This window comes from Oncorhynchus gorbuscha, linkage group LG08 (assembly GCF_021184085.1).
Source record: "Oncorhynchus gorbuscha isolate QuinsamMale2020 ecotype Even-year linkage group LG08, OgorEven_v1.0, whole genome shotgun sequence".
In the NCBI taxonomy this organism is placed as follows: Eukaryota; Metazoa; Chordata; class Actinopteri; order Salmoniformes; family Salmonidae; genus Oncorhynchus; species Oncorhynchus gorbuscha.
The window spans coordinates 70,238,198-70,254,323 of NC_060180.1; the positions used below are offsets into that span (position 1 = coordinate 70,238,198).

Below are 16,126 nucleotides of genomic sequence, written 5' to 3' on the forward strand. Positions count from 1 at the left end.
AACAAATGGGGCCACCGGTTACGTCATATTGTAGAATCCAGATGAACCCAGCGGTGCAGTTGGATAGCTCATCAGTGATGCCATTGGGGAACACTACAGGTCATGAGGCTTGCTATAGCACCTTTATAACCAAATCATAAAAGGACACATCAAAAGCCTAATCCGTAATGACAGGCAAACAACTTAATTTAAACATCTACGTCATCCAGCTTCAAGTCAAGCTTGTAGGCCTCAAACTAATAATCTCTGGTTTCTCATAGTAAATGTCCAAGAGATCAATGGAACACAGCTTATCCGTTAAAGGAAGGAAAACCACAAGCAACCGTATTTGTCAAAGCTGAGGCCCCACCCTAAATCCCCCTTCACATGATATCCTACTGACTCATAGATGAATCATGAATGTGTAAAGGCCGTGCCCTCCACAAGTATTTATTATATTAAGTAGCAGCAGGCCTATCTAACTAGTATAACCAGTAGGGCCCCTAGTTCTAAAGTACCAGGTTAGTATAATGTGGGTCTCCCATCACAAGATAAAAGACTGGTTAGTCTTGGTAAAGAAAAAGGGGTTTGGAGATTAGGGTCAGTTAGTATCATGTATGTTCTCCACCATAAGGTACCACCTACCCTGATGAAAGAGGGTTAGGTTTGGTAAAGGGGTGATTTTGACTGCAAATCTAATCAAATTTATTTATATAGCCCTTCGTACATCAGCTGATATCTCAAAGTGCTATACAGAAACCCAGCCTAAAACCCCAAACAGCAAGCAATGCAGGTGTAGAACCCAGGTGGCTATGAAAAACTCCCTAGAAAGGCCAAAACATAGGAAGAAACCTAGAGAGGAACCAGGCTATGTGGGGTGGCCGGTGAGAGTATCAACATATTCAGTTGCAGACTGAAAGAGAGAAGGTGGTTCAGCTTCTGAGCATTAATCAAGTGTATGACTCTGATTGGAGAGCATTATTACAGTGGTTTCCTTCCAGGGGACATTTTTAGACCACTGCAATTAGCTGGATTCTGTGGGAATTGTCCCACTCTGTTGTCTACCCTAGGAAAATCTCAAACCCCATTGGAGGAATTTTGTAATTTTTATTAGGATCCCCATTTGTTCACGCCGTAACCCTAGCTAATCTTCCTGGGGCCCAACACCAATTAACAAGACATTACAAACAACCACAATCAAGACTTTACAAACATTCAACAAGTAGACAATACAGATAATTAAAATACCTGACAGGAAACACATTTAACATTCAGTTGATGCTTTCTATTTCCTGTTCAGTCATATGGTCTATCACATTAGATGTTCTTCCTATTTCCTGTCCAGTCATATGGTCTGTAACATTAGATGTTCTTCCTATTTCCTGTCCAGTCATATGGTCTATCACATTAGATGTTCTGTCTATTTCCTGTCCAGTCATATGGTCTATCTCATTAGATGTTATTTCTATTTCCTGTCCAGTCATATGGTCTGTCACATTAGATTTTCTTCCTATTTCCTGTCCAGTCATATGGTCTATCACATTAGATGTTCCGTCTATTTCCTGTCCAGTCATATGGTCTATCACATTAGATGTTTTGTCTATTTCCTGTCCAGTCATATGGTCTATCACATTAGATGTTCTTTCTATTTCCTGTCCAGTCATATGGTCTATCACATTAGATGTTCTTTCTATTTCCTGTCCAGTCATATGGTCTATCACATTAGATGTTCTTTCTATTTCCTGTCCAGTCATATGGTCTATCACATTAGATGTTCTTTCTATTTCCTGTCCAGTCATATGGTCTATCACATTAGATGTTCTTTCTATTTCCTGTCCAGTCATGGTCTATCACATTAGATGTTCTTTCTATTTCCTGTCCAGTCATATGGTCTATCACATTAGATGTTCTTTCTATTTCCTGTCCAGTCATATGGTCTATCTCATTAGATGTTCTTTCTATTTCCTGTCCAGTCATATGGTCTGTCACATTAGATGTTCTGTCTATTTCCTGTCCAGTCATATGGTCTGTCACATTAGATGTTCTGTCTATTTCCTGTCCAGTCATATGGTCTGTCAGATTAGATGTTCTGTCTATTTCCTGTCCAGTCATATGGTCTATCACATTAGATGTTCTTTCTATTTCCTGTCCAGTCATATGGTCTATCTCATTAGATGTTCTTTCTACTTCCTGTCCAGTCATATGGTCTATCACATTAGATGTTCTGTCTATTTCCTGTCCAGTCATATGGTCTATCACATTAGATTTTCTTCCTATTTCCTGTCCAGTCATATGGTCTATCACATTAGATGTTCTTTCTATTTCCTGTCCAGTCATATGGTCTATCACATTAGATGTTCTTTCTATTTCCTGTCCAGTCATATGGTCTATCACATTAGATGTTCTTTCTATTTCCTGTCCAGTCATGGTCTATCACATTAGATGTTCTTTCTATTTCCTGTCCAGTCATATGGTCTATCACATTAGATGTTCTTTCTATTTCCTGTCCAGTCATATGGTCTATCTCATTAGATGTTCTTTCTATTTCCTGTCCAGTCATATGGTCTATCACATTAGATGTTCTTTCTATTTCCTGTCCAGTCATGGTCTATCACATTAGATGTTCTTTCTATTTCCTGTCCAGTCATATGGTCTGTCACATTAGATGTTCTTTTATTTTTTTTCTTGAAGCTGGATTTACTTTTTGCCTGAGCAATATGGATTGATAAAGAGTTCCATTCAGCTATGGCTCTATATAAAACTGTAGATTTAAGTCGATTTGTCCTTAGCTGCCCTGAATTTGCCTGTCTGGTTTGGTGGTTATGCGTGTTGCTAGCATGTAGTAACTGGCCTGAAAAATACTGTGTTTAAAAAAATATATATAACATTCCTAAAGAAAATCAGAAGACTGGACAGTAAATTTGTTTTTAACGTGAAGCCATGAGAGATTCTGATGCATTTGGATAATATTCATACGGTTAGAGTAGAAGGTCAGAAGGGATGGACCTCAGGTTTTCTCATCCAATGGGTTTTAAGAATGAGGCGAGAGGAGAGAGGATGTGAGGAGTATGCAATTGAGATTCTCCCCATGACATCATCCTTTATTGCTGTTCTCTCTCTTCTGGGGAATGAGTGTGACTCATAGCTTCAATAGGCTATCTGGTTTGAGCTGTACTGACTAGAGGTCGACCGATTAATCGGAATGGCTGATTAATTGGGGCCAATTTCAAGTTTTCATAACAATCGGAAATCTGTATTTTTGGGCGCCGATTTGCCGATATTTTCTTATACCTTTATTTAGCTAGGCAAGTCAGTTAAGAACACATTCTTATTTTCAATGACGGCCTAGGAACGGTGGGTTAACTGCCTCGTTCAGGGGCAGAACGACAGATTTTCACCTTGTCAGCTCGGGGGATCCAATTTTGCAACCTTACAGTTAACTAGTCCAGCTTTCATATGTTCTCATGTTCTGAGCAAGGAACTGAAACGTTAGCTTTCTTACATGGCACATATTGCACTTTTACTTTCTTCTCCAACACTTTGTTTTTGCATTATTTAAACCAAATTGAACATGTTTCATGATTTATTTGAGGCTAAATGGATTGTATTGATGTATTATATTAAGTTAAAATAAGTGTTCATTCAGTATTGTTGTAATTGTCATTATTACAAATACATTGTAAAAAATCGTCTGATTAATCGGTATCAGCTTTTTTGGTCCTCTAATAATCGGTATCGGACTTGAAAAATCATAATCGGTCGACCTCTAGTACTGACTCATAGCTTTAATAGGTTATCTGGTTTGGCCTGTACTGAGTGGACAAAACATTAAGAACACCTGCTCTTTCCCTGACATAGGCTGACCAGGTGAATCCAGTTGAAAGCTATGATCCCTTATTGATGTCACTTGTTAAATCCACTTCAATCAGTGTAGATGAAGGGGAGGAGGCAGGGTAAAGAAGGATTTTTAAGTATTGAGACACTTGAGGCATGGATTGTGTATGTGTGCCATTCAGAGGGTGAATGGGCAAGAAAACATATTTAAACGTCTTTGAACGGGGTATGGTGGTAGGTGCCAGGCGCACCGGTTTGTGTCAATAACTGCAACGCTGCTGGGTTTTTCACGCTCAAATTTTTGTATCAAGAATGGTCCACCACCCAAATGACATCCATCCAACTTGACACAACTGTGGGAAGCATTGGAGTCAACATGGGCCAGCATCCCTGTGGAATACTTTCGACACCTTGTAGAGTCCACGCCACAAAGAATTGTGGCTGTTCTGAGGGTAAAAAGGGGGAGGGTGACGCAACTCAATATCAGGAAGGTGTTCTTAATGTTTGGTATACTCAGTGTATATGGAGATGTGAACCACGGATACCAGGTCCTGTCTAGAAGGAGTGAATCACTGATACCAGGTCCTGTCTAGATGGAGTGAATCACTGATACCTGGTCCTTTCTAGGAGTGAATCACTGATACCAGGTCCTGTCTAGAAGGAGTGAATCACTGATACCTGGTCCTTTCTAGGAGTGAATCACTGATACCAGGTCCTGTCTAGACCGAGTGAATCACTGATACCAGGTCCTGTCTAGACCGAGTGAATCACTGATACCAGGTCCTGTCTAGACCGAGTGAATCACTGATACCAGGTCCTGTCTAGACCGAGTGAATCACTGATACCAGGTCCTGTCTAGATGGAGTGAATCACTGATACCAGGTCCTGTCTAGAAGGAGTGAATCACTGATACCTGGTCCTGTCTAGACCGAGTGAATCACTGATACCAGGTCCTGTCTAGACCGAGTGAATCACTGATACCAGGTCCTGTCTAGACCGAGTGAATCACTGATACCTGGTCCTGTCTAGACCGAGTGAATCACTGATACCAGGTCCTGTCTAGACCGAGTGAATCACTGATACCTGGTCCTGTCTAGACCGAGTGAATCACTGATACCAGGTCCTGTCTAGACCGAGTGAATCACTGATACCAGGTCCTGTCTAGAAGGAGTGAATCACTGATACCAGATCCTGTCTAGACCGATTGAATCACTGATACCAGATCCTGTCTAGACCGATTGAATCACTGATACCAGATCCTGTCTAGACCGATTGAATCACTGATACCAGATCCTGTCTCGACCGAGTGAATCCAGGTCACAAGCCAACAGAGGAGGGTATGGAGATCTGCCTTACTCTGGAAAATTGTATCAAGAATTGTCCACTACCCAAAGGACATCCGGCCAACTTGACACAACTGTGAGAGGCATTGGAGTAATCATGGGCCAGCATCCCTGTGGAACGCTTTCGACACCCTGTTGAGTCCATGGCACAAAGAAGTGAGACTGTTCTGACGGCAAGGGGGGGAGTGCAACTCAATTATAGGAAGGTGTTCCTAATTATTAGTATATTCAGTGTATAGTTCAGGATCAGTTCTCTCAATAGCAGTTCTCAACCAATCACCTACTTATGTTTGAGCACGTCCTCAGTTACCCTCAGGTTCTAGGTTGTCATAATTCAAGCCTACTCTCTTAATTGTGTTTGATTGACCCCTTAATAGACATCATCATCTCATCATGTTCAGGCGACCTGTTTCGGGAAGCTACACATGTAATTAGTGGAAAATTAGATGAGAAATGAACACTACAGGTCAGTGAGTATTGTACACACCATTGGGTGATTAAACTGTCACCAGCTATGCAGAGGATCACTAATACAACTATTAGTCTACAGCATTTGAAGGAGATGGGGTAAAGGGGGTCAAATGTGTTGAGTGGGATGCTTTTCCCTGTCAATTTCCCCTTTGACTTGGATTCAGATAAGCAGTCTTGTGTTGTAATGTACTATCACTTACAGATGTAGGATCTTAATTTGATCACTATTTTGTTGCTGAGACTTTTCCTACACAGCAGGAAATGCAAAGTTGTAGTGTATTCAAGGTTTAAAAAAGCCTTCTAAAGTTTGTCATTTCCACTTGTTTGTGTCATTTCCATTTTGCCCTAACAAAAAAATGTATCAACCCCTACAAAAAATGTCCATTATATTCCACATAATATTTCAAATTTCTTGTTTCTTGTTGCTGCTGGATTATTTTCCTGCTTTAGCAAACTGGCTCAAAATTGTAAAAAAAAATCTTGATATCTGCAGTGATAACTATCATGAATTTACTTCAGTTGACAAACAACTTCAAGCAATCGTGTCCCCTGGAGAATTTTTTTTACAATATTAACTACAGTAGGGAGTGTTTTGTTGTGGATTTACTTGCTTTCCTCCGGTGATCAAGTGTTGATGTACGATGCCTTCAGAAAGTATTCATACCCCTCGACTTATTCCACCTTTGGTTGTGTTACAGTCTGAATTCAAAATGGAATAAATCTTCTTTTTTTACCCATCTACACATAAGTTAAAAGCATGTTTTAAGATATTTTTGCAAATGTATTGAAAATGAAATACAGAAATATCTTATTTACATAAGTATTCACATAAGTATTCAATACATGTTAGAATCACCCTTGGCAGCGATTACAGCTGTGAGTCTTTCTGAGTAAGTCTCTAAGAGCTTCTCACACATGGATTGTGCATATTTAAAAAATTCTTCAAACTACGTCAAATTGGTTGTTGATCTTTACTAGACAACCATTTTCAAGTCTTGCCATAGATTTTCAAGCAGATTTTTAGCCAAAACTGTAACGTGGCCACTCAGGAACGTTCACGGTCTTATTGGTAAGCAACTCCAGTGTAGATTTGCCCTTGTGTTGTAGATTATTGTCCTGCTGAAAGGTGAATTCATCTCCCAGTGTCTGGTGGAAAGCAGACTGAACCAGGTTTTCCTCTAAGATTTTTCTTGTGCTTAGCTCCATTCCGTTTCTTTTTTTATCCTGATAAACTCTCCAGTTCTTAACAATTACAAGCATACCCATAACATGATGCAGCCACCACCATGCTTGAAAATATGGATAGTGGTACTCAGTGATGTGTTGTATTGGATTTGCCCCAAACAACACTTTTATATTCAGGACTAAAAGTGAATCTTTGCCACATTTTTTGCAGTATTACTCCAGTGCCTTGTTGCAAACAGGATGCATGTTTTGGAATATTTATTTTCTGTACAGGCTTCCTTCTTTTCACTCTGTCAATTAGGTTAGTATTGTGGAGTAACTACAATGTTGTTGATTCAGCCTCAGTTTTCTCCTATACCAGCCATTAAACTCTGTAACTGTTTTAAAGTTACCATTGGCCTCATGGTAAAATTCCTGAGTGATTTCCTTCCTCTCCGGCAACTGAGTTAGGAAGTACACCTGTATGTTTGTAGTGACTGGGTGTATTGGTACACCATCCAAAGTGTAATTAATAACTGCACCATGCTCAAAGGGATATTCAGTCTGCTTTTTTCTTTTTTACCCATCTACCAATAGGTTCCCTTTGCGAGGCAAAACACCCCTGATCTTTGTGGTTGAATCTATGTTTGAAATTTACTGCTCGACTTACAGATAGTGCATTCAGAAAGTGTTCAGACCCCTTGACTTTTTCCACATTTTGTTACGTTACAGTCTTATTCTAAAACGGGTCAAATGTATGTTTTTACTCATCAATCTACGCAAAATACCACATAATGACAATGTGGCAAATGTATTAAAAATAGAAATACCTTATTTACATAACTATTCAGACCCTTTGCTATTGGACTAGAAATTGAGCTCAGGTGCATCCTGTTTCCATTGATCATCCTTGAGATGTTTCTACAACTTGATTGGAGTCCATCTGTGCACAGACCAGTTGGCTGGAGTGTTTACGGACATATTCAATCTCTCCCTATTCCAGTCTGCTGTTTAAAGATTTCCACCATTGTTCCTGTACCAAGAAAGCAAAGGCAACTGAACTAAATGACTCACTTCTGTCATCATGAAGTGCGTTGAGAGGATTAGTTAAGTATCATATCTCTTCTACCTCACCTGTCACCCTAGACCCTCTTCAATTTGCTTACCGCCCAATAGATCCACAGACGATGCAATTGCCATCGCACTGCACACTGCCCTATCCCATCTGGACAAAAGGAATTCCTATGTAAGAATGCTGTTCATTGAGTATAGCTCAGCATTCAACACCATAGTACCCTCCAAGCTCATCATTCAGCTTGGGACCCTGGGTCTCGACCCCGCCCTGTGCAACTGGGTCCTGGACTTCCTGACGGCTGCCCCCAGGTGGTGAAGGTAGGAAACAACATTTCCCCTTCGCTGATCCTCAACACAGGGGCCCCACAAGGATGTGTGCTCAGCCCCCTCCTGTACTCCCTGTTCACTACATGACTGCGTGGCCAACTCAATCATTAAGTTTGCAGACGACACAACAGTAGTAGGCCTGATTACCAACAATGATAAAACAACCTACAGGGAGGAGGTGAGGACCCTGGGAGTGTAGTGCCAGGAAAATAACCTTTCGCTCAACGTCAACAATTCAAAGGAGCTGATCGTGGACTTCAGGAAACAGCAGAAGGAGCACGCCCCCATCCACATTGACGGGACTGCAGTGGAGAAGGTGGAAAGCTTCAAGTTACTTGGCGTACACATCACTGACTTTTTCTATTGTGTTATTGACTATATGTTTGTTTAACTGTGTTGTTTTTGGCACACTGCTTTGCTTTATCTTGGCCAGGTCACAGTTGTAAATGAGAACTTATTCTCAACTGGCCTACCTGGTTATATAAAGGTGAAATAATAATAATAAAAAACTGACAATTTGAAATGGTCCACATAGACAGTGTGGTGAAGAAGGTGCAACAGCACCTCTTCAATCTCAGGAAGCTGAAGAAATTTGGCTTGCCCCTAAAACCCTCACAAACTTTTACAGATGTACAATTGAGAGCACCGCCTGGTACAGAAACTGCACCTCCCGCAACTGCAGGGCTCTACTAGAGGGTGGTGCAGTCTGCCCAAGGCATCACCGGAGTCAAACGACCTGCCCTCCAGGACACCTACAGCATGTCACAGGAAGGCCAAAAAGATCATCAAGGACATCAACCGCCCGAGCCACGGCCTGTTCACCCAGCTATCATCCAGAATGCTAGTTCAGTATATGTGCATCAAAGCTGGGACCGAGAGACTGAAAAACAGCCCTCAGACGGTTAAATAGCCATCACTAGCTGGCTTCCACCCAGTTACGCAACCCTGCACCTTAGAGGCTGCTGCCCCATATACATAGATATTGACTCACTGGTCACGTTAATAATGGAACACTAGTCACTTTAATAATGTTTACATACTGCTTTACTCATCTCATATATATATATATATATATATATATATATATATATATATATATATATATATATATATATATACTGTATTTTATTCAATGCCACTCCAACATTGCTCAATCTAATATTTATATATTTCTTAATTCTTTAGTGACGGCTAAATGCAGTGCCTTAGACCACTGCAACACTCGGGAGCCGTGGCAAAACACTTTTTGGAGTGTGTGGCTCTTGGTTCAGTGTTTAAAAGGAGAACGTTCTGGCCTTATAGACTGGCTGCCCCTCAGCCTGGTTCCTCTCTAGGTTGCCCCTCAGCCTGGTTCCTCTCTAGGTCCTCTCCAGGTCCTGTCTAGACGGAGTGAATCACTGATACCAGGTCCTGTCTAGAAGGAGTGAATCACTGATACCAGGTCCTGTCTAGAAGGAGTGAATCACTGATACCAGGTCCTGTCTAGAAGGAGTGAATCACTGATTCCAGGTCCTGTCTAGAAGGAGTGAATCACTGATACCAGGTCCTGTCTAGAAGGAGTGAATCACTGAAACCAGGTCCTGTCTAGAAGTAGTGAATCACTGAAACCAGGTCCTGTCTAGACAGAGTGAATCACTGATACCAGGTCCTGTCTAGAAGGAGTGAATCACTGATACCAGGTCCTGTCTAGACGGAGTGAATCACTGATACCAGGTCCTGTCTAGAAGGAGTGAATCACTGATACCAGGTCCTGTCTAGACGGAGTGAATCACTGATACCAGGTCCTGTCTAGAAGGAGTGAATCACTGATACCAGGTCAACAGAAGAGGGTGTGGAGATCTCCCTTCCTGTGGAAAAGGGTCAGGGAAGGCCAGTGTGTGTGTGTGTGTGTGTGTGTGTGTGTGTGTGTGTGTGTGTGTGTGTGTGTGTGTGTGTGTGTGTGTGTGTGTGTGTGTGTGTGTGTGTGTGTGTGTGTGTGTGTGTGTGTGTGTGTGTGTGTGTGTGTGTGTTAATGAGGACAAAAGCAACTGAAAACAGAGTCTTTAATCCAGTAAAGTAAATCTACAATCATAAAGTCTAATTCCAGAAGGAGAACAGACTGAATCGATCATGAACTGCAGGTCAACAGAAGAGCAGACTGACACCTGGAGCATCTGAGGGAAACACCTTCCTGTGGAAAAGGGTCCGAGGGCAAAACGGCCAGTGGAGAAATAGGGACTCTAATCAGTGGGAAAGATAGGGAACAGGTGTGGGAAGACTAAATGATTGATTAGGGGAATAGGAACAGCTGGGAGCAGGAACGGAGTGATAGAGAGTGAGTGTGAGGGAGGAAGAGTGAAAGAGTGTGTAAAAAGACCAGCAGTGTGAAAACGAACAGAGGGAAAAGCAAAATGACAAGACAAAATAAGACAAAACATGACAGTGTGTGTGTGTGTGTGTATGTGTATGTGTTTCCATTGTTTATGTACAATTCTTTGCCAAGTTTGTGATGTCATCCCATCATAAGAACGAGGCTTTTGAAACATCTGTATTTGTGCGGGTATGTGTTTTTGGCAGAATCTATTTGTCTGCACAATGTGCTTTTCTGTATGGACTTGCTTTGATACGTTGTGCACATACATGTTCTGTTGACACAGCATCACAGTAACCAGTAGCACGGTTTGTTGTATCGACCCCGATCGTTCAGATACCTTTTCGTGTTTGCTCTAGTCTGCCGGGAGGGCAAGATGTGGTGGGGCATAACGTTTAGGAGCTATTCTATTGGTACATTAAGACAGGCAAGCTTAATCAAGTAAAGATAAATGATTTGAAACCCAGGTCTGCTGTGCGTCTGGTGTGAGCAATGACTGTAGCCTCAGACTGTTGCAGCAGGGAGAGACCCGCTTCCTAACCAATGTCCCAGCATTATCGGAGGCAAACATCCCAATGTGCACCTGTCTGTTCGGAAGAGACCCGCTTCCTAACCAATGTCCCAGCATTATCGGAGGCAAACATCCCAATGTGCACCTGTCTGTTCGGAAGAGACCCGCTTCCTAACCAATGTCCCAGCATTATCGGAGGCAAACATCCCAATGTGCACCTGTCTGTTCGGAAGTGGCTGAATTCCACTCTCATACCCAGCCTGCATTGCTCTGCACATGGGGGATGCAACTCAATATTAGGAAGGTGTTCCTGGTGTATGGTGTACTCAGTGTATATACCGTGTTGCCTGTCGATAGAGCTTTATTGAATTAAATGTACAGATGGTGTAATGTACATGGTGGTCTTTCTCCTTGCTCTAACCTCTGTGTCTTTTAGAGGGGAAGTAACGTATCCATTACAGCTTGTGTACAATTGGACAACAAAGTAATCTTCATCTTCTTTTTCATCATCTTCTTCATCATCTTCTAGGCCCAGGACAAGAGGAAAGCTCTGGAGGAGACGAAAGCCTACACCACCCAGTCCCTGGCCAGCGTGGCCTACCAGATCAATGCCTTAGCCAACAACGTGCTGCAGCTGCTGGACATCCAGGCCTCGCAGCTGCGCCGGATGGAGTCCTCCATCAACCACATCTCTCAGGTCAGGAGAGACAAACATACACAGGCTTAGACACACACACATATATACATACACACATACACACACACACACACATACATACATACATACATACATACATACATACATACATACATACATACATACATACATACATACATACATACATACATACATACATACATACATACATACATACATACATACATACATACATACATACATACATACATACATACATACATACATACATACATACATACATACATACATACATACATACATACATACATACATACATACATACATACATACATACACAGGCTTAGACACATACATACATACACACACACACACACACACACACACATACATACATACATACATACAGTACCAGTCAAAATGTTTGGACACACCTATTCATTCCAGGGTTTTTCTTAATTTTTTTATTATTTTCTACATTGTAGAATAATAGTGAAGACATCATACTCTGAAATAACACATATGGAATCATGTAGTAACCAAAAAAGTGTTAAAGAAATCTAAATATTTGCCTTGATGACAGCTTTGCATACTCTTGGCATTCTCTCAACCAGCTTCACCTGGAATGCTTTTCCAACAGTCTTGAAGGAGTTCCCACATATGCTGAGCACTTGTTGGCTGCTTTTCGTTCATTCTGTGGTCAAAGTCATCCCAAACCATCTCAATTGGGTTGAGGTCGGGTGATTGTGGAGGCCAGGTCATCTGATGCAGCACTCCATCACTCTCCTTCTTGGTCAAATAGACCTGGAGGTGTGTTGGGTCATTGTCCTGTTCATGGTATATTGCTGCAAAATGCTGTGGTAGACATGCTGGTTAAGTGTGTCTTGAATTCTAAATAAATCACAGACAGTGTCATCAGCAAAGTACCCCCGCACCATCACACCTCCTCCATGCTTCACGGTGGGAACGACACATGCGGAGATCATCATTCACCTAATCTGCGTCTCACAAAGACACGGCGGTTGGAACCAAAAATCTCAAGTTTCGAGTCATCAGACCAAAGGACAGATTTTGACTGTCTTTTTGTCCATTGTCTGTGTTTCTTGGCCCAAGCAAGTATCTTCTTCTTATTGGTGTCCTTTAGTATAGGTTTCCTTGCAGCAATTTGACCATGAAGGCCTGATTCACACAGTCTCTTCTGAATAGTTGATGTTGAGATGTGTCTGTTACTTGAACTCTGTGAAGCATTTATTTGAGCTGCAATTTCTGAGGCTGGTAACTCGAATGAACGTATCCTCTGCAGCAGTGGTAATTCTGGGTCTTCCTTTCCTGTGGCGGCCCTCATGGGAGCCAGTTTCATCATCACGCTTGATGGTTTTTGCGACTGCACTTGTAGTTTTCTATTCAATGCCATTACAGTATCCATTGACTTAGGACTCAATGTTCAGTTCCTATGCCTTCCACTAGATGTCAACAGTCTTTAGAAATTGTTTCAGGCGTGTGTTATGAAAAATGAGGGAGTAAGAGCCGTCTGAATGAGTGGACACTGCCGTGTCACAGAGCTTTTTGATGCGCAATCCCAAGAGTGCATTTCTTGTTTACCTTTTATATTGACAATGTTATTGTCTGGTTGAAATATTATAGATCCTTTAGGCTAAAAACAACCTGAGGATTGAATATAAACATTGTTTGACATGTTTCTATGAACTTTACGGATACAATTTGGATTTTTTTGTCTGCCTGTTTTGACTGCGTTTCAGCCTGTGGATTACTGAAGAAAACGTGCAAACAAAACAGAGGTTTTTGGATATAAAGAGACTTTATCGAACAAAAGGAACATTTATTGAGTAAATGAATGTCTTCTGAGTGGCACCATATGAAGATCATCAAAGGTAAGGGATTCATTTTATCTCTATTTCTGAGTTTTGTAACGCTTCTGCTTGGCTGGTTACTGTTTGTAATAATTTGTGAACTGGGCTAGGTTCTCAAATAATCGTAAGATATGCTTTCGCCATAAAGCATTTTAAAAATCTAACACCGTGGTTGGATTCACAAGAAGTTCATCTTTAACCTATGTAAAATATGTTTTGTTTTCTGAATTTTTATAAATGAGTATTTCTGTATTTGAATTTGGCGCTCTGCAATCTCACTGGATGTTGGCCAGATGGGACACTAGCATCCCACATAACCTAGAGAGGTTAATTGAAAGACATTCCTCATGAAGCTGGTTGAGAGAATGCCAAGAGTGTGCAAAGCTGTCATCAAGGCAAAGTGTGGCTACTTTGAAGAATCTCAAATATAAAATGTATTTTGATTTGTTTACACTTTTTTGGTTACTACATGATTCCATATGTGTTATTTCATAGTTTTGACGTCTTCACTATTATTCTACAATGTAGAAAATAGTAAAAAATAAAGAAAAACCCTTGAATGAGTAGTAGTGTCCAAACTATTGACTGGTACTATAAAAATGTTTGTGGTCACTTAGAAATGTCCTTGTTTTTGAAAGAAAAGTTTAATTTTTGGTCCATTAATATAACGTCAAATTGATCAGACATACAGTGTAGACATTGTTAATGTTGTAAGTGACTATTGTAGCTGGAAATTGCAGATTTGTAATTGAATATCTACATAGATGTACAGAGGTCTTATCATCAACCATCACTCCTGTGTTCCAATGGCACGTTGTGTTGGCTAATCCAAGTTTATCATTTTAAAAGGCTAATTGATCATTAGACCCTTTTGCAATTATGTTAGCACAGCTGAAGACTGTTGATCTGATTTAAAGAGGCAATAAAACTGGCCCTCTTTAGACTTATTGAGTATCTGGAGGATCAGCATTTGTGGGTTCGATTACAGGCCAGAAATGGCCAGAAACAAAGTACTTTCTTCTAAAACTCGTCAGTCTATTCATGTTCTGAGAAATGAAGTCTATTCCATGCGAGAAATTGCCAAGAAACTGAAGATCTCGTGGTGGTAAAGTGGGAGATTTGTACAGGGTAAAAGGGACCATGAAGAAGGAAGGCTGTCACTCCCTTTTGGAACGCCATGCCATATCCTGTGGACGGATGTTAATTGGAGCCAATTTCCTCCTACAACAGGACAATGACCCAAAGCACAGCTCCAAACTATACAATAACTATTTAGGGAAGAAGCAGTCAGCTGGTGTTCTGTCTTAATGGAGTGACCAGCACAGTCACCGGATCTCAACCCTATTGAGCTGTTGTGGGAGCAGCTTGACCATATGGTGATGGGAGTGCCCATCAAGCCAATCCAATCTGTGGGAGTTGCTTCAGGAAGCATAGGGGTGAAATCTCTTCAGATTACCTCAACAAATTGACAACTCGAATGCCAAACAAAGGTCTGCAAGGCTGTAATTGCTGCAAATGGAGGATTATTTTACAAAAGCAAAGTTTTAAGGACACACTTATTATTTCAATGAAACATTCCTTATTTATAACCTTGTCAACGTCTTGACTATATTTCCTATTAATTTTGCAACTCATTTCATGTATGTTGTCATGGAAATCAAGGACATTTATTGACCCCAAACGTTTGAACGGTAGTATACAGTGGGGCAAAAAAAGTATTTAGTCAGCCACCAATTGTGCAAGTTCTCCCACTTAAAAAGATGAGAGAGGCCTGTAATTTTCATCATAGGTACACTTCAACTATGACAGACAAAATGAGAGAAAAAATCCAGGAAATCACATTGTAGGATTTTTAATGAATTTATTTGCATATTATGGTGGAAAATAAGTATTTGGTCAATAACAAAAGTTTATCTCAATACTTTGTTATATACCCTTTGTTGGCAATGACAGAGGTCAAACGTTTTCTGTAAGTATTCACAAGGTTTTCACACACTGTTGCTGGTATTTTGGCCCATTCCTCCATGCAGATCTCCAGTGATCCATTAACTCTGCCGGGTTTCTCTTAGGAAATGCCGTTTCTGGGGCCTATCCCCTCCTGTTGAACATGAGATGACTTGTCACTCAGCAAAGCACAGCTTCCTCATTATTGAACTTGGTTTTACTCATTAAGTGTCACGTTCTGACCTTTATATCCTTTGTTTTGTCATTATTTAGTATGGTCAGGGCTTGAGTTGGGGTGGGCAGTCTATGTTTGTTTTTCTATGATTTGGGTATTTCTATGTTTCGGCCTAGTATGGTTCTCAATCAGAGGCAGGTGTCATTAGTTGTCTCTGATTGAGAATCATAGTTAGGTAGCCTGGGTTTCACTGTGTATTTGTGGGTGATTGTTCCTGTCTCTGTGTTTGCACCAGATAGGACCGGTTTAGGTTTTCACGTTTCTTGTTTTTTGTTCGTTTGTTCATGTGAAGTGCTTTATTAAACATGAATCAAAATAACCACGCTGCGCTTTGGTCCGCCTCTCCTTCACCTCAAGAAAACCGT

The 16,126-nt window shown here is 41.0% G+C and overlaps 1 protein-coding gene across 4 annotated transcripts in view; it reads left to right on the forward strand.

Moving 5' to 3' along the window:
* Positions 1-16,126, forward strand: part of LOC124042136 (abl interactor 1-like) — a 46,806-nt gene that overhangs the window by 1,980 nt on the left and 28,700 nt on the right. For all 4 annotated transcript variants that reach the window (XM_046360503.1, XM_046360505.1, XM_046360504.1 and 1 more), the window contains exon 2: positions 11,583-11,750. In XM_046360503.1, the coding sequence (XP_046216459.1) occupies positions 11,583-11,750 (168 nt within the window). The remainder of the gene's footprint in view (positions 1-11,582; positions 11,751-16,126) is intronic.